This window comes from Betta splendens, chromosome 12, assembly GCF_900634795.4.
Source record: "Betta splendens chromosome 12, fBetSpl5.4, whole genome shotgun sequence".
Classification (NCBI taxonomy): domain Eukaryota; kingdom Metazoa; phylum Chordata; class Actinopteri; order Anabantiformes; family Osphronemidae; genus Betta; species Betta splendens.
In genome coordinates this window covers 13,122,324-13,141,269 of record NC_040892.2, presented here as the reverse complement: position 1 = coordinate 13,141,269, position 18,946 = coordinate 13,122,324, and the positions used below count along the sequence as shown (strand labels likewise).

At 37.5% G+C, this 18,946-nt stretch overlaps 1 protein-coding gene across 2 annotated transcripts in view; it reads left to right on the top strand.

Moving 5' to 3' along the window:
- The window catches only part of slc12a2 (solute carrier family 12 member 2), a 44,142-nt gene that overhangs the window by 19,937 nt on the left and 5,259 nt on the right, over positions 1–18,946 (top strand). Inside the window, exons 5-24 of one of the 2 annotated variants that reach the window (XM_029168115.2) lie at positions 550–689; positions 1,070–1,180; positions 1,442–1,550; positions 1,635–1,759; positions 2,065–2,149; positions 2,233–2,390; positions 2,484–2,591; positions 2,697–2,820; positions 3,152–3,253; positions 5,647–5,802; positions 6,532–6,631; positions 7,394–7,505; positions 8,721–8,861; positions 9,253–9,359; positions 9,828–9,907; positions 10,354–10,497; positions 12,276–12,323; positions 13,757–13,879; positions 14,474–14,585; positions 17,218–17,304. In XM_029168115.2, the coding sequence (XP_029023948.1) occupies positions 550–689; positions 1,070–1,180; positions 1,442–1,550; positions 1,635–1,759; positions 2,065–2,149; positions 2,233–2,390; positions 2,484–2,591; positions 2,697–2,820; positions 3,152–3,253; positions 5,647–5,802; positions 6,532–6,631; positions 7,394–7,505; positions 8,721–8,861; positions 9,253–9,359; positions 9,828–9,907; positions 10,354–10,497; positions 12,276–12,323; positions 13,757–13,879; positions 14,474–14,585; positions 17,218–17,304 (2,272 nt within the window). The remainder of the gene's footprint in view (positions 1–549; positions 690–1,069; positions 1,181–1,441; positions 1,551–1,634; positions 1,760–2,064; positions 2,150–2,232; positions 2,391–2,483; positions 2,592–2,696; positions 2,821–3,151; positions 3,254–5,646; positions 5,803–6,531; positions 6,632–7,393; positions 7,506–8,720; positions 8,862–9,252; positions 9,360–9,827; positions 9,908–10,353; positions 10,498–12,275; positions 12,324–13,756; positions 13,880–14,473; positions 14,586–17,217; positions 17,305–18,946) is intronic. The other variant, XM_029168116.3, reaches the window with a different exon arrangement.

Sequence of the window (18,946 nt, the reverse complement as noted above, 5' to 3'; positions counted from 1 at the left end):
AAGGAAAACCTGGTTTCTATATTCAAGGTGAAGAACTATGAATGTAAATCTTACAACACAGATTTCCTGTATATATGTAACCAGGTTATAAGTCAAGACAGACATGTGCAGGAGAATCGGGTGTGGCTGCAGAGACTGTACCTTTTCTTTACTACAGCTGGAGAATAAGAGATTGTTACACTACGCATCATTTTTAAGACAAAATACAACTGAACCAGAAACTAATTCAAAGTTCCCTCCAGACTAAATCAGCAAATTTAATTATGTACTTGTTAAAATCACAATTTTGTGCCATCAAAGGTGTGTGTTTCTCTGCATGTTAGCTACATGTTAACAAAAGCTCAATAGCAGTCTCTACATACTATCATAGCATCATAAGACCTCTCCTTAACCTCATCTCTGGTGGAACTGACTGTTCAGCCCATGTTTTCTTTAACTGCCATTCAGTATTGAAAATCATACTATTCTGTTATATAAAATAACAGTAAATTCACCATATGATATAATAATTAATTTGCTAATGCATTGTCTAATTTCTTTTTTCTGCAGGTGGAGCGTATTATTTAATTTCAAGGAGCCTAGGGCCAGAGTTTGGAGGCTCCATTGGTCTCATCTTTGCTTTCGCCAATGCAGTGGCTGTAGCCATGTATGTAGTGGGCTTTGCCGAAACTGTAGTGGAACTTCTTGCTGTAAGTTAATTACAAGTTACAAGTTAATGCATTGTGCTTTCATACAGTTAGTTCTTTCTGTGGTGCCACCTTTTTTTGACACTTGTGACTGACAGCTTAGTGCTATTGACCAACACAATCCATTCTTGTACTGTGTATATATATTCAGATCTACAAGTGGGCTAGGTAAGGACTCCAGGAGACCTTAGGAGACTATGTTGCATTAGTCAGTCACGTTACAAGGCTGATACACATGAATAGTTTACTTTCCACAGTCACATTTTTACATATGAGCATTTTGAAGTCTCAAATCAAAACCTGCCGTTGAAAATTAGAAACTGCATACTCAAGTCAAGTACAAGTAAATTCAGTTTAATGTGTCCATTTGAATTCTGTCTCAGGGTATGGATGCCATCATGACTGATCAGACTAATGATATTCGAATAGTTGGAACCATCACAGTTATTCTGCTGCTAGGGATCTCCGTGGCAGGAATGGAATGGGAGGCCAAGGTATGAACACAATCTAATGAAGCTAAACAAGCTAAGTGCTATTTCTGCTACTATTAATTATTCCTCTTTTTTTTTTTTACCAAGAAATATTTTGTAAACATATTTGTCTTTTAATTACTTTCACAACTTATCAACTTTTTATCTTGATGAACACGGTCAGAATGCTATGAAAGTATTTGTCCAGGACTTTTTACACAGACTAATTCTGACAAACACTATGTGAGTCCTGTATTATTGACTAAAGTAATTTATTTTGTACAGGCTCAGGTCTTCTTGCTTGTAGTCCTAATTACAGCTATCATCAACTTCTTCATCGGAACCTTCATCCCTGTAAAGTCAAAGGAGCCTGCTGGTTTCTTTGGTTATGACGGTATGCTGCACCCACAATCAAGAAGACCCTATATGAGGCTAGAGGTTGCAGACTGACTTTTTGTCATTTTAAACTTCTTCTCAGGTTCCATTATGTGGGAGAATATGGGTCCGGATTTCCGTGACGAGACATTCTTCTCAGTTTTTGCAATCTTCTTCCCTGCAGCCACTGGTATTCTGGCTGGAGCTAACATTTCAGGAGACCTTGCTGTAAGTCACAAGTGACATCCGCAAACTTAAATAAGAGGTTTATCTTAATGCAACATTTGTATGAATGCATTAAACCAGGCCAACTTGCTCCATATAAACAATTCTGTGCAGATATATATAATTTACTGTATTTACAGGGATACAGTGAAACATAATAAAATGTTGTTTAAAGAACGAATTTGAGCTTATGATCTTAAATGTGCCAATTACAGGACTAATGATATCATTTAAAAACTTGGCCGAAATTAAATTGTTAAATATATAAAGGTTGTTTTTGTTGCATCTGTTGTGGTTGTTTGCTGCAGGATCCACAGCTAGCCATTCCCAGAGGAACCCTTCTCGCCATATTGATAACAGGAATCGTCTACCTGGGTGTTGCTGTTTCAACAGGTTTAGTACCTGCTATTAATCATATTTTCTACATCATTTTCAAATGTGTTTGGTATTAAAAAAAAGCACACCATACTCTCTAGGTTCCTGTATTGTGAGGGATGCTAGTGGGAATATGAATGACACGGTCAGTTCTCAGTTCATGAACTGCACCGATGCTGCCTGCAAATTTGGCTATGACTTCACTACCTGTAAGAGCAATGAAGGCAGCTGCCAGTATGGACTCCATAATGACTTTCAGGTATGGTGTTTCTCCGTTTGACGTTTGAATATTAATGTTACATCACGTCTTTATGTCTACATGTTAAACAGTTTGATTTGCATTTATCTTTAGGTGATGAGCTTAGTTTCTGGTTTTGGGCCCATAATCACAGCTGGAATCTTCTCTGCTACGCTGTCCTCGGCTCTGGCATCTTTAGTCAGTGCCCCTAAAGTGTTTCAGGTGCCTTTTACTAAAATAATACAGTTTTTAGATATGCCTTGTGATTCATTTTGTATCTTTTTATTATACATAGGTAGAACTCAGTTGTTGTTTTGTTTCTTACAGGCTTTATGCAAGGATAACATCTACCCCGGCCTGGGCATGTTTGCAAAAGGCTATGGCAAGAACAATGAGCCCCTTAGAGGCTATATCTTGACCTTCGGTATTGCTCTTGCCTTTATCCTCATAGGTACGTCTGTACACACTGCTCAGTTTTATAGTTTTATGGACTCATACGAAATAAGACTACATGGTTTGTGATTTACAGTAATAATTAACAAAATATAAATACAAATATGATTATATTGGCACAAATAAGCTATAAATGATCCTGTAATGAATTTATCTGTACTGTGGTTTAAATTGGGTGTTTACTTTAAACATGTTAATATTTTAAATACAAATCTATACTACATTAGTTTTTAATTACATGGGTTTTCATCTGAAAATATGTAAGAAACATGTTGTACAATAGTAAAAACTATTTGTTGAGTTACTGTTTTTGTGTGTTTGCATTTCAGCTGAGCTGAATACAATCGCCCCCATCATCTCCAACTTCTTCTTGGCGTCTTATGCTTTGATCAACTTCTCTGTTTTCCATGCCTCACTGGCTAATTCTCCAGGTAAGAGCAAGCCCCAGAAACAAGAGAAATACATCATCTGCTTTTAAAAGCAAGCAGTTCATCAGGGTCATGCATATTATGACATTTAACAGTGATGGGAGATGACGGGGTTATATAGATAGATAATAGACAGTCCTGAGCTGTGGTGCATTCAAAGAGCTTACATAGCATATGACGGATCATATCCGCGTGCCCAGAGAGGTGCAGCAGTCATGTGCTCTTGTCATTTTTTTTCATACTGGTGCATTGATCATCACTGCATATATGCAAGGGGACACTTGGTGCCTAGGTAATCTTAGCTCGGTAATACTCTACTTGTGAGCAGTCTGCTAACATGCTCACCATCTGGGAACATGGTAGGAGTGGTCAGTCATATTAGCTCTGATGAAAAGTATAGAATAACAGCTGTTATCCCTCAACACAAGGGAGGTTTGCTAAGGCAATGAAACCTCTCCTGATTTTCTCTGACTTTTACATACAAATGTCTTGGCTGATCAGTTGATTGTGGTAATTCTTGGGTTGCTGTAACCAAGCCATGGAACTGGTGGGTAAAGACAATTATGGTGAACTTACAAACTCAATTCCAAACAGATAAGTTTCTGCCATCAACTTCAAAATGAGCTAATGTTTTCCATGTGCACTGTTTTAGAGTTAATATTGTGCAAACTACTAAATGCAACAGCTTAAATGTTTTATGAAGACTTATAATGTTTATTTTTAGGTCTTACTCCAATCCATTATGATAAATATATAATTTTGCTTCAGATGCATATAAAGGTTTTGGATTTTATCCTACAACCCCCTAGTATAAGGTCTGTGTCATGTCTACATTAGTCCTTGTGTGAATACAAAACTTGTTGTAAAAATTAAAAAAAAAAAATTCAAGAAAAGCCACATGGGCAACATCAGAAAATGTAATAGTCTTTTGCATTACTGTATTATTGATGTAAATTTCTGTGGTGCACGTTTTCTGTGGTGGTGCGTCTCCTCCTGTAAAGGAACCACCACTTCACAATGAAACCAGACAGATTATTTCTTCTAGTGAGAACACGTCTGACCCAACGATTAGATCTTGGTAGTCATTTTATTGAGATCGTTTTTCCCGGTCACCCTGAACAGCTTTTGTTGAGTTTAACTAAAACCTACAAATGTATTTATTGCTGTGCAAATGGGACTTGTTTGGTGGTATTTATTTAAAGAGTATTGATTGCATGGAATTTCTGCTCCATTCACCACTGTGTTAGTGATCAAAGTAGAAGTTTCGCACATAGGTAAAATAGCCCAAATCCAAACTGTCAAGTCAAGCAGGTCAAGTAGACTTTTTATTGTCATTTGAGCCATATACAGTTCAGTACATAGAGAAACGAAACAATGTTCCTCCATGACCAAGGTGCTATGTACATGCAACATTAATTACAAAATAGATTTACAATATAAATTGACAGAACTAGCTTGCTAACCAAGAGACCTCATTAGGCAACTAGCTCAGGCATGAGCTAGTTTTTATGTACTAAAAGACAATGGTAAATGAAAGAATAAATCCTTTTGTAACTTGGGGGAGCGTATCCTTAAAATTTCACAATGAATATTTGGATGAAATGTGCACAGCTGATTTTTATTTAATTTTTTTATTAAGTTCTGTGCTCTTTCCTTCTCAATACCAAAGCTCTAGCAGAATTCCAGGTACAGATTCTTTATCTGCTTCTAAGTCCTCCAAGTGGGTCATACAATTACTTGGACTTAAATGGTACATGGCTAAATTAGAGGCCAAGAATATTACAGAAATTCAGTAATGGATTGTATTGCCTCTCCAACCACAAACTACAAAACCACATTTGGTGTTTTGGCTCTAGGGCTAATGGCTCCTTACTATGGGGACATTTAAAACCCCTAACAATGTACCCTTTATGTCCTGTGGTTTGTCTTACGCCTACACAGAGTCCAAGTGTTTCCCATCACTAAAATACCACTAGTATAGTTTCTGTACCTAATAATAATTACATATGTGAATATGGTCCCTAATAGCTGATATAACTCTGGTCTTGACTCTAACAGACTGCTAACTCCCATTCTTTTAACCTCAAGCTCATATACAACTTTAGCTTCATCCATGCTCTTTAGTAGCAACATTTACTATGTTAATGCTGGACATTATTACCAAAATATTATTTTATTTCCTCTGATTTTTTTTTTTCCTTTTGATTAAGGTCTGACTTAAATTTGGTCCGGGTCCAGTCAGACAAATCAAATTTATGAACATGAAGTTAACATAAATATAATACTTATTATAATATTTTACCGTACATAACTACCACCATGAATTGGTTTAAACCTGGCTTATGTACTCCTGCTTTGCGTTGAGCTGTTGTGACTTATGTTGATTGGTGCTCTAGGTTGGCGTCCCAGCTTCAAATACTACAACATGTGGGTTTCTCTGGCTGGAGCTATTCTCTGCTGTGTGGTGATGTTTGTCATCAACTGGTGGGCAGCTCTCCTCACTAATGGCATTGTGCTGGGCCTCTACATCTATGTCAGCTACAAGAAACCAGGTGAGTAACAGAAATTATTGGCATTGTTTGACCCTTAATTTCCCTAAAGCATTCAATTTATGTGAATGTTGTTTATAGTAAAATGAAAGTCATTCAATAACATGAAAAACATGCAATATGTACAATATATTTGTTTTGTTTATCTAAAAGAACTTTCTGCTAGTTTGTTTTTCCAATGATAGATAGAATACCTTTGTTGTCCCGCAATGGGGAAATTACTAAATATAAATAAAATCATTGATTCTTAACTGTACAACAAAGATTTAGTCTTTTGGAATCCGTTTTATTGGCTGAAAAAGAGTATGTGAAGTAGCCTAGTGGAAAAGGAAAAATAGCTGCTTTGATTTGATCATTTGCAAAAATTGAGTTTGATTGTCCTCAGCCTTTAAGCCTTATTTCAACTGTTTGTGTTTATTGTAGCCTTAAAAAACAGTTTTATTAATGGACCTCTGTCCTTGGCTTAAAGAAAGTATTTATTCACTAAATAGTTTCTTTATTTTTGTTAGGAGTATTTTGTGATTTTGATCTGTCCTGTGGCTGTGGGAGCGTGCAACTCAGAACACACCTGTGTATACGCTCAGTTTGACTTGCAGCTACACACACACAGGAGGCATTCCCAGTGCCTGTAAAACCACATGGGTCACGCAGCCTTTGGCCCAGAAGGACGACCTGTAAACACTCCTCTCACTGGCACTGTGTGTCTCTGCCTGCGTGCATTCTCCCCTACAGATGTGAACTGGGGCTCTTCAACTCAGGCTCTGACCTACCATGAAGCGCTAACACACACTTTGCACCTCAGTGGAGTGGAGGACCACATCAAGAACTTCAGGTACTAAACACTAACCAGCTAACTGCTTACTGAGAAAACCTACAGTCTTTGAAGCTGAAAAAGATCTATAATACAGCCAGACAGCTGTAATGCGATAAAACCCCTTTTAATTTGTGAGTATAAAGAAACGTATGTATCACATTATGATGTGGTTCTCAGTGATGGGAACATCCCAAAGTTACTTTTCTTCTGGGATGTACCCATGGCATCAAACCAATTGAGAGATTAAACCACATCTGATGGCGTCTTCAGAAGGACTCGTTTGTACCGCTGAGCTCCTTATTGTTCATCTATTAAATCCCAAGGTGCTTAACATATTTGCTTTGATGTACGCTACGCTGCTCCTGTGCTAACAAGTCTAGAGGTCACTGTGAAGGTCACGATAAGAGATGAGTGCAATTATACAAGCTAGTAGTGCTTGTTAGTCTCACAGCTGTTAATTCAAACTATGTCATAGTTTAAATGTGTCTAGTTAAAGCACAGGTATACTTTGTGTCTTTTTCACACAGTCAGAGGTACAAAGCTTAAGGTAAACATGGGTTTGCGTTTGGCTGGTCCTGAAAGTCCTGTTTCCTTGAGAAAAATACAACAAAAGAAGAAAGAGGTTTTAGGCCAGCAACATACATAAACCTATATCTTGACAGGGATTATAGTTAAGGATGTTGACTGTCAGTCGTGTCAAAGATGTTTGTTTTTTGGCGTTAACTTGCTTTGTCTCACCTGGATTGAAATGTGTGTACTTTTGGTTTTGTCTGGCTGTAGACCCCAATGTTTGGTGATGACTGGTTACCCGAACTCTCGGCCGGCTCTTCTGGATCTGGTACACAGCTTTACTAAGAATGTGGGCCTGATGATCTGTGGTCACATACGCATGGTAAGCAGAAGATAAGAGGCTCCTGTTGTTTGTGTTTTTTGTCGTTTTTGTGGGCATATTTTTTTTTAAAACCCACAATGGTCTTATCCACTCAACACACAAATCGTAATTACTGATATAAGCATGTTATTGATTGAAAAGGACTTCTTGTTGGACTGCAGTGGTTTTGAAAGTGTATGAGCCCTCTACTCTATTTCTGCATAAATATAATATTAATATTCTAAAATCCTTACAATCTTTTATATTAATTTTAAATTCTTACAATTATTTATTGTGAGGAACTGATCTAACCTTGCAACAGTAAAATGAGTATTTATATGAGTAAAACTTTACCTTTAGAAATAGCTTCTTTACTGTTTTCTTGGAGCTTTGTATCTTTTTGTAACACTCTGAATCGAGTAAACAGGAAGATTGGAACGAGAATCTGTTACAGAATGGTTTTCCACTGAATATCTGTTCACATGCCCAAACTCCCAGCTGCTCCCAATGAAGTACATTCTTCATTAAAAGTGATCAAATTTGCAAAAACCTAAAAAAAAAAAATACATTTGTGTTTCCATCACACTTTTACTTCACAGATTAGAATTCATAATAAAAAAAAATTTTCAAAAAAACAGATTTTGTAAATTCTATATGTATCTTAGAGTTGTAATAATAATAATCAGGTATTTTTTAGGAATAGTATTATATAATTGTATTAGTAATATAATCCAGTCATTTGTTTTTTTTGTTTGTTTTAAGACTCACCTTAGAGGTCACAAACTCATCAGTGAGCCACTGTGGCCTAGTAGGCCTACAGTAACTGGCTTACAATAGAAAGGCCATTTTGTGTGGATGAATGCATGCTCTGTGCAGGCTACTACTCTGGCTCTGTGAAACACACCACCCCTTTGCAAGTGGCCTCTGATCTGCCCTGCTGCCTGCTTGCATTGCTTCCATTAGGAGAACAAATTAAATGGTGTAAACATTCCCAGTCAATGGCTGAGGAACAGATTTGTGAGCTATTTTCTGTGGAAATAAATAAACTTGTTGATGAGAAGATTAAAGAAGGACTTCAGGTTGAAACCTTCACCCTGTGGCTATAACCTGATGAAATGAAGCATCCAGTGACGCCTAGACCTACAGATTTATTTACACAATCGTGTAATCTATTCCAAGCTTCTAGAGGCTCTGGCTTTAGTCACAGTTAACGTGTGTGTGTGCGTCTCCCCGCAGGGCTACCGAAGGCCAAACTTCAAAGATATTGCCACTGAGCAGTCACGGTACCAGCGCTGGCTGCTGAAGAATGAGACCAAAGCCTTCTACACATCTGTGTTTGCTGAGGATTTGAGGCAGGGCACACAGTACCTGCTGCAGGTAGAACAAGAGCACTGAGAGAATTGTGCTATAAATAGGGCCTTGCGTCTATCCAGCCTGCATTACACTAGAGGATGTCGCTGAGACAACAGTGTTAATAGGAGCAAAATTCTAATGTCATGTATTTCATCAAGTTTGAGGGCAAATTTTAAAAAGAAATATTTTCTGATTCAGCATAATTGTATTCATTATTACATATGGTTATTGTTTTAATTTTGTTAGTTATATTTGAATTCTGGTTCTTTTGGATTCCAAAATGCAAAAAATATTTAAAAACAATAAAATAAAAAATATATATATATGCATATATATTCATTTATTACTCAAATGTATGTTCTATGCAGCAGTGTGACTGTTGACTCTATATTCATTAGTCTGTTTCCCTTTTAAGGCTGCTGGCCTGGGTCGCCTGAAGCCAAATACCCTGGTACTGGGCTTTAAGAATGACTGGAGAGACGGTGACATGATGAATGTGGAGACGTACATCAGTATGATCCAGTAGGTCCAATTCACTTGAATATATAAAACCACATTAAACCACATTTGCTAGAGCCTAAAGTAATACACAAGTTTTATATACACAAATGCAAGGTAAAGTGAGACCTGACCTAATACTAATAAACCCACTTTATTCAGTTTTAGTTTTAATCTTCCCACTCGTACATGTGAAATCTTGCTTCCCTGCTGAATCATGTAAGACTCATTGTAACATGCAGGGATTATAGCTTTTCGAGCTGAAGGTCATAGTTCAGCCCTACAATATTTAAATCAGTCTTAATACTCTAAAAAATGTGGCCTTTACTTTCCACCCAGCAAGTAGCTATGCCAGTGTGCAAACAACAATATTCCTCTAGAAAGCATGAGAAGGATGTTTGAACCTGGCCTTTTTGATCTTAGTGGGTGTTTTTACAGTAGCTTTGTTGTGGCATTGTCTGATAAAACATTTTGTGTGTTCCTTCTTCTCAGCGATGCCTTTGACTTCCAGTTTGGTGCTGTTATTCTGCGACTTCAAGAAGGATTGGATGTGTCCCATATCCAAGGACATGGTATCAGACATGCATAAGCACACTTTTTTTTTTGATACATTTGTTTTTCTGTATGAATAGGGTGGGACTGTTTTCGTTCTACTGAAATTGGCAATATCTGTCATAGACAGTGGACTGGGGATGTTTTATTTTTTCCATAATTACAGATCGTGAATGCAAGAATAGCCAATCTCACACATCTTACTGCTCTGGATTTGGTATCATGTAATTAATAAGAAGTGTTTTTCACATTTTACTGAACATACGCGCAGGAACAGATTGCCTATGGCCTTGTTCTACATTGTCACAGAAAACAGGTTTCTTAAAATGAAGGTGCGCAGTCATCTGCAACTAACTGACTTTATTTTCCTGCATAGACTCTGCTTAACTTTGAGGTTCTTTTCTTAACCTGACTCTATTATCCGAGTCATTTACTTCTGCCATTATATATATTATTCTCCTCCCAGATGAATTGCTGTCCTCTCAGGAGAAGTCCTCAGGGATGAAAGATGTGATTGTGTCCATAGACACCAGCAAGGACTCTGAAGCTGATTCGTCCAAGCCGTCCTCCAAAGCCACCAGCCTCCAGAACAGTCCGGCTCTGCAGAAAGGTTGGTCAGCATCTGTGTGAATGACTCTACATTCATCTGAAATTCATTATAGATTGTATCTACAAATAACTGTTGTTTTTGTTTAATCGCACCCATGTGAGACAGTATTTTCATCATACTAGGGACATAGAATTTTAAATTAATTTGATTAGAGTATTTACATATTTACGTGAGCAATCAATTCAAACATGTTATGTTCTTTCACGTTCACTTGATTAGGCCTATGACTAGACATTTTCCATTTGCTTGTATTCCCCCATGCTCTGACTGCACGATAAATTAAACACCATTCACACACACACCCACTCACTCGCGAGTACTATTAACACATGCAGATCAGCTGTTTAATACCCTGAAATGTTATGTTGATTTCACTCAGTCCGTGAGTGAAAGGGGACGTTTACACTTCTGTGAAATTACTTTTGTAGTATTCTCACATCCTTCCTAATCCATAAATGACCTCCCTTATTCTGTCTCTGCGCGCGCACACACACACACACACACACACACACACACACACACACACACACACACATCTGCCCACACACACTTCTGACAGGAAGTCACCCTTGTGGCCCGTGACCTCCGTCATCCCACTGGGCCTAGTTCCTAGTGTACAGATGTCCGGGGCCACAGCGTACTGCGTGTGTCGTGTCTTGTCACCGTGGGGACCAGGCTCTACTTTCTCACACAACTTCAAAGGGCTGTTTGTGATTTGAGACATTGTTTACATGTAGTTTAAGTTGTGGTGAAGCGTTTTTCCTTCAGTTGACGTCGTAAGTAAAAGTTTGGGAACTTGCATCAGTAAATATCTCCATGTAGAGGAGTGTGGGAGCTCTAGTTTTAAATATTTACACTCATTGAAGAACTGAGAGCCTTTTTCTGCTCAACTAGGTCAGGTAGATTTGTTTTTTTTAGAACCATAGTACTTGGGTCCTTGTTGAATACACAGATGGCTCCAATTGGACATGTTAGACGAATGACAAGTTTGAACTTTACCCTGTTTTGTTCAAACTTTGAACTGAAGTTAAGCTTATGTTAAACATCACTAGTTAATAAATTTTATTTTATTCACAGCTTAATTTTTATTTTTTTTCATAGTGACCTTGATGCACAAACAAATGTTAATTCTCAGTCTTGTTTCGCAGATTGTGTTTTTTACGTTAACTTGCTTTGTCTCACCTGGATTAAAAGGAATATAGATTCTTTTAGATGTTCGGGAGTTGCTTTGTACTGTAGTGTAACACATGCACTGTATGTAGCAAAATAAAGTTGAATGCCTTGGTTTGTGTAATCCTCTTAAAGCTCCTACCTGAGCTAACAGAGACTCTTTGCCCAGTTCCCTTCTGTTCTTAATCAGCCTCCTCTTTAGTGGAAGTTTTGGCTTCTTGCCCAACACAGGAGTAAATGGAGCTTTGAGTATTAGAAGTGAGTCAAATGCACATTATGCTCTCACATGTCCCCGTCCAGTACAACACTTGATGACCAGTGGAAGCCGGTTTAATTTAACATGGCAGTTCTGGCACAGCTGCTGCTATTTTAGTTTAGGAGAAAATCTTGTGCTCCCTGTTAAAACTCCTACCAGAGGAAACAAGGTTCAGGTTTTTCCGTGTTTTTCAAAGCTCATGTTTTCTCCTCTGGACCATGTGGTAACTGTGTCTGCTCTGTGTATGTACAGTGTGTATTTTTTATGTTTTCCTGTTCATCGTGGCACATTAAGTCAGCATTACACCTCAATTATGATTTTTTTTTGTCTCCCTTTGTTTCACATTTCCCAGATGATGACGATGATGGCAAAGCTACGACTCAGCCACTGTTGAAAAAAGGCAGGAGATAACTTTATTGAGTTTCTTTAACCGTTCTTCTTTCTCTGCTTTGCTCCTCTGCCTCACTATTACTTAAACAGTAAATCATGTTCCTTTCTTTATGCTCTTTCTTTCTGGCATTTCATTTGACTGATCTACATCCTACTGTTTCTTGTGTCTTCCTCGCTCTCTTTCTATCCAATGTTTCCAGCTCATTAGCTACTTGGCCTTTAGAAAATAACATTTTGTCTTTTCCTCCTGCTCTCCGCTCAAGCCCAGTTTTGGCGGTTGAGCTGTATTTAAAAGTGCCTAACTCAATCCAAGTTACTGTGTATGCCAACATTTCAATTTCCTCCAGTCTGTATTTCTTGTTCTCTCTAGAGGTGGCCGTTTTCTGGTAACTTTGTCCTCCAGGATGGAAACTGCTCTCAAGTCTTCATATTCCCACAAAGTCCAGTTAACTCCTCTTGTTAACTCCTCTTGCATCTTCTCTTCCTGATTGTTTGCTGTAAATATTAGGGTGTCTCCCCTGGATCACTAAACCAAAGTAAACAAATACATAAACAGAAAACCATCTCTTGCTTAGTTTATTTCAGCTCCCACAAATTTGACTGCTAGAGGTCCAGGTCTGCTGCTGCACCCATATCAGCACACTTGCCTGTTTTAGCCCATTAACTGCAACCAGCTTTTCGTTTTTGGTGATTATTTTCCAAAGCATATTTTTATATTATTGTTAAGGTTTCAAATGTAATGCTGCATTATTTCCCAATTACAACAGACAGAAAAATATCAACTAATGTATTATTTATGTGTAACTCACAGACTCATCTGTTCTATATTATCTAGATATAGATATTATATTATCTATATAATACATGTACAACCATAGCTCGAGCCACATCTGGTTAGAAATGTCTTTGCTGAACTAAAAGTACTCATTGTGCAGCAGGGTTAGGGGTTAAGCCTAATTATTATTAAAGGCAGTGGCCAATCTATAGTTAGTTAAGTTATTATTTGACGCACAATGGTCAAACTATTTTAATCAATTCGAATAACTATTGTTTTGATATTTTCATGCTGCTCTTCTGCTTCTTTTTTGGACATGTTTCGTTAAAAAAGGTAAAACCGCTGATATGGGAGACGGAAATGTAGATCGCTCTAGAATGAAGATCTACTGGGGAAACACTGAGTAGCTGTAGTATTTGTGCTTAAAAGCTCATCCTGTTGGATTTTAATTTAGTATTTTAATTTTTTTCCTCCTTTTTTCATTTTAGTGCTCACACCTTTATCCAGCAACAGTCATAACACAAATGTATAAATTTGACTCGCCGCCCGAGTTGGTCTCAGGACTCCGAGTATAAGAAGTTGACTGCATCTTCAGTTTCACTTTGTGGTCTAAATGTGTTTTTCTCTGTTGGTGTTGTGTTTGTGTTTTTTGGCAACCATTCTTGCAGACAAGAAAAGCCCGACTGTACCGCTGAATGTGTCTGACCAGAGGCTGCTGGAGGCCAGCCAGCAGTTCCAGCAGAAACAAGGAAAAGGCACGGTGGATGTCTGGTGGCTGTTTGATGACGGAGGTGAGATGCACATTTGAGGGGGGGATAAATTACCTTCACCACATAACCTGGGTGCACACTGGCATGGCGCCAGGTATTATCCTGTAGCCGCAATAACAATGTACAGTAAGAGGTTTTTATGTGATTAATGTGTACCAATGTAGTCTCTCGTTGTAGACCACAGTCAACAGGCCAGCAAAATCAGACTCATTCAATGAGATGATTTCTGTCAATCCATCAGGCTGGGAATATGTGGGGCCAGAGGCATGGCTCATGTGTTCCTGGCATGTGACACTTCAGATGACAGCCTCTTAACTAATGCCAGCGTGACACTGACACTTATTGGTGCGGGAATTTCTGAAAGGCTGTAGCTTCAGTGAAAGTGATACAGTTCATGTATTGCGGTGCTTAGTGTTTTACCACCAATTGGAAGTCAGATACTATTAACAGGGTTTTGGGAAATGGGAAAGGTGCTGCGTGTGAGCCCCGTCAGGAATTATGTCTTAGCCACTGCAGCACTGACTCCTACTGGCTGAAGAAATTTGTCTTTCATGTCGCGTGAGATGTTCATTTTTACATGACTTGTTATTTTTAACAACTGTTTCTCTCGATCAGGCCTGACCTTGCTGATCCCCTACCTGCTCACCAACAAGAAGAGGTGGAAGGATTGCAAGATCCGTGTGTTCATTGGAGGAAAGATCAACAGGATTGATCATGATCGCAGAGCGTGAGTCGTGTAGATCATCCTCATTCAGTAAAAATAATCTGACACACTGTGCACACGATGCATTCACCAATGAATGGCACAGGTGAAATTGTTACTAATACTAAGTCTATTGGTTAATATTAGATAATACCACCTCTATTACGATTCTGTTCATGTAAAGCAAGTGTTAGAAAGTCTTGCCTTCTTGTATTTTTATCAGAGGAGCCGTAGTCCTAAAGCACTGTACATGAAGCTATTCACTGATCACTGGCATAATGACTCCAGATAAAATAGATCAAGCAACATACAGCTGGGATTTAGTTATTTATCAAATTGAAACACACATTAATTTACTTAAGTTGAACCTACAGCAGTTAAAATCATAATTACTTGCTAATTGTTACGTAAAGCAAAAGAATTTAACTAAATATGAATTACTCACCCCTAGGATAGTTCAAGTTTTTACTTACTTCGCACACTGGGTTTTTTGCCTGACAGTGTAGTTTTCTCGCAACCTTTCACAAGAACAAGTGATTCAACTGATGAATTGATGAATTTACAGTTTCTACCTGAATATGACCTGAAACTAGATACAGTAGGTAACACAGTTGCAAGTCGTACATATTTGTGTTACAGAAGAATGTCGGCCTCCAGGATGATCGCTTTATTTGAAAGGGAAATAAGAGAGAGATGTGGATGATGACTGGGTTTTATTATGAGAGGGTTCTTCTGAATTAGCCTCATATCTCATTAGTGAGCTATGGCGAGCTGACACCTTGAAACGTTTCAATTCTTGGTAAACTAGTAATCAGTAAGTTAGGTTAATGAATGGAAACAGGAAAACATTTTTTGGAAACACAACACATCATGTGACCATTCTGTCTGCTTTGCGGTAATAATCCTTCCACAGTTCAGCTTCATTAAAGCCATTAGTTATGAAACAGGGCTTTGCTAACCAAAGCTCATTACAACAATTGATTCTAGATTTCACTCAGGCAATGTGGAGTAGGCACTTTTTTTTTTTCTTTCATTTCATCATTCACCTATTTGTATGTTGTTTTGCGCTTGTTTCTGTGAGAGCATCTGAGTTTGGTTTAAAAATGAAGCATGGAAAAGCGTCTGTCCTTGCTCTCTGTCTCTTGCAACTGTTAATTCGTTATTAGTTACAGTTCAACTGAAATGGACAAAGAACTGCTTGTGTTGTTAGAGTACTGTAATCTGCCCAGTTCATTTTATAGCATGTGTAGCTATTGCCTGTTGTCACCATGTAGGAACAGTAAATACTGCTCACGTGCTCTATTCACTCAGTCTGGTCTTAAATGTAGGATAAGTGATGTTATATTTAAATTTTTTTACTCTTCGTAAACCGGGTGAAAAAATGCTCCATCTGCGCCAGATATTACCTCCAGAAAACAAATTGGGCCGTTGCAAATAATGGTGAACCGTTTCTTTAAGAGTGAAGTATTTTACATCTTAAACGTTCATGACCGAGTCAGCTTTTAGCACAGTGTCATGTGACACCATTACTGTTGTTCCACACACAGTCTTTCTATACTTGTGAGGACTGACTGGGATCTAATCTCCTAACTATTTCACTTGGCTGTCTAATTTATTCTCAAACCTAAACCAAATATTGGCCTAATGTCATCAGAGACCTGATTGTCCTCACAATGGTCATTTGGATCAAATATTTGTCTATGCAGCCATTTAAAGACACGTGTGCACCTTCTCTTTTTCTCTCTTCCCCCTTCTCAGTATCACATTGTCCCCTACAGCTGCTTCCTACGTCCTTTTGTTGGCTAAAATTAGCTTGCTGCTAGCAGCCTGGCCTTTTATCTCTATGTGAGCACACATCTCTACTTGCACTTTGAAATTCTCCGTGTGGTAGTTTGAGGAATGTATAAGTAATTTCATCAGCTGACATTTCTCTGTCACATGGCTGTATTTACTGTGAACAGATTTTAAAAAATCATTGCCTGTTGTGTTTGAACATAATATAATATAATATAATAATATAATATATAATATAATATAATATATATCATCTAGACATGAGAAAGACACATGGCGAGAGCTTGGGCTGCGTGGGGAGCTCAGTCACAAAGCTTCATTCTAAGGCATCAAAATAAATCATCTTTATTTAAACCACAGCAGCCCGTCATACTCTTGCTCTCAGTTTCACTGTGTCATAGTAAGTATAATCTTGTGGCACATTGAACAAATAGTCAAATAAATATACAATATTAGACTGTTATAATAGTTATACACAATACAATCCTGTATTTATTTTAGTGTGAATTTTTGTGTAGAGTAATACTTGGTTCTAAGTCTTGTCGGAATTATGGTGTGTCTCCATTAAACACCACAGGCTGGCAGAGAAAGTGATTAATTCACTGAAAGCAGTCGGAAACAATTGTTATTGATTTTTTTTTTTTTTAAACTTCAAGCACTCGCTTCTTTGAACGTGGACGTTTGGGAGTGAGTTTCCTCAGCAGTAAGTTCAAACAGAACAATTTAACAGGCTTCACTAGACTTTCAGGGTCAGATCACTCTGAACTTCTCTCTCTTCAGCCTTTTCGACTAAACCCTTTATTTTTAGAGCTGTTTTTAATTATTTATTCCTAAAATCCCTGTTTGTCCTTTTTCTGTGCAGGATGGCCACTCTTCTGAGCAAGTTCAGGATAGATTTCTCAGACATCACGGTGCTGGGGGACATAAACACCAAGCCCAAGAAGGAGCAGTAAGTCTTGTTTAATAAACTTCAACACTACCCCCTCGCTTGCTGTGCTGGACTTGCATATTTAAATTTAATTTCTCAAACAAAACACAATCAGATAAAGGGCAGTCAGCAATGAAGACCAGACCTGACAAAACCTACAAATGATTCCCACAAAAATTACGCTGTTTGATGTTTTTTACCTGGATTAGTAGTTTCTGCATCATCAAACAAAAGTAAAATCACACATACAGTCCTTCATTTAGAACATTAATTGATTAATTAATGATTAATGATTAATTAACCCCTCACTATTATATCTATTATAGTCTTATTCTAGCACAGTTATATGATCATTTACACAGTGTAACTAAATTTTCCAACAGGTTCATAGGTTTCAGGTCGTAACTCACAAACCAAGTACATTATTTGTTTTTATAGTCAGACATCATCGAGGACCACCAATCTGTTGCTAAACTTTCAGAAACTGGAGGTTTTGAGGATATTTTTTGTATTTATTGTAGTATTTTAACATTTATGGTGCAGAATTTCACCAGTTTGATCATCACCAATACAAAAATAGAGAAGTAGATGTGTTTGTGGCCAGAGTGAATCAGTGCTGCCCTCTTGTGATGAGTTTGTGTAAAGACATGAACTCTAAAATAAGAGATAAGATAGTTCTTTATTCGTCCCACAATGGGGAAATTTCCACATTGCCGCAGCAGTACAGTTATAAAACAAGAGCAGGATCAAAAGTATGTACAATTTAAAGTATATATATATATATATATATATATATATATATATATATATATATATATATAGATAGAGATATATATATATATATATATATATATATATATATATATATATATATATATATATATATATACTTAGGACTTATAAGTCCTTATATATACTTACTTATATATATATATATATATATATATATATATGTGTGTGTGTGTGTGTGTGTGTGTGTGTGTGTGTGTGTGTGTGTATATATACACACACACATGCATACTGAAGAGGTGATGGCTAATTCCACCATGGAAAAAATATTAATAAAATATTGCCCAAATATTTAGATGGTGACTACAGTATAAGGTGAGGTTAGTTACAGTTGTAGTAACAATTACAATTATCAGTGGTTCACTGGGAGAAGCTTAGATTCTACCACTTGACCTTGAATAAAAAAATCACTTTCTACAGCAAAGGAATTTATTATTTAGTCATTGTATAAATGAAATGAAAAACAAATTTAATTCTATACTAGTATTCTGCATATTCTTATATGATTGGTGAACTGTGCTGTAAGTGGGTTTACAGAAAGGAATGAAGAATAGAGGAGCCCTGTGTATCCAGAAGGCATCACAGACACCTGTCTAAACATCTTGGCTACAAAATGGTTCAGAGTGACCTCAGCCATATTGGACCTTGATCATTAAGTGTTTTGTAAGGAAAAGGGAATTTTTAATTTGAAATTCTCGTTAGGCAGGAGTAGGTTTTTACTACTAAATATTTGACTGCAGCTGCTCTAAAGGCCTGTGCTACAGTATAGCCTGTTATAAGAGATGTGATCCAGTACTAATTGAAGGTAAAGCCTCTACAAGTGATGTTTTCAGGATGGGGCCTAAGAGCCACTTTATTAATAAGGAACAATACT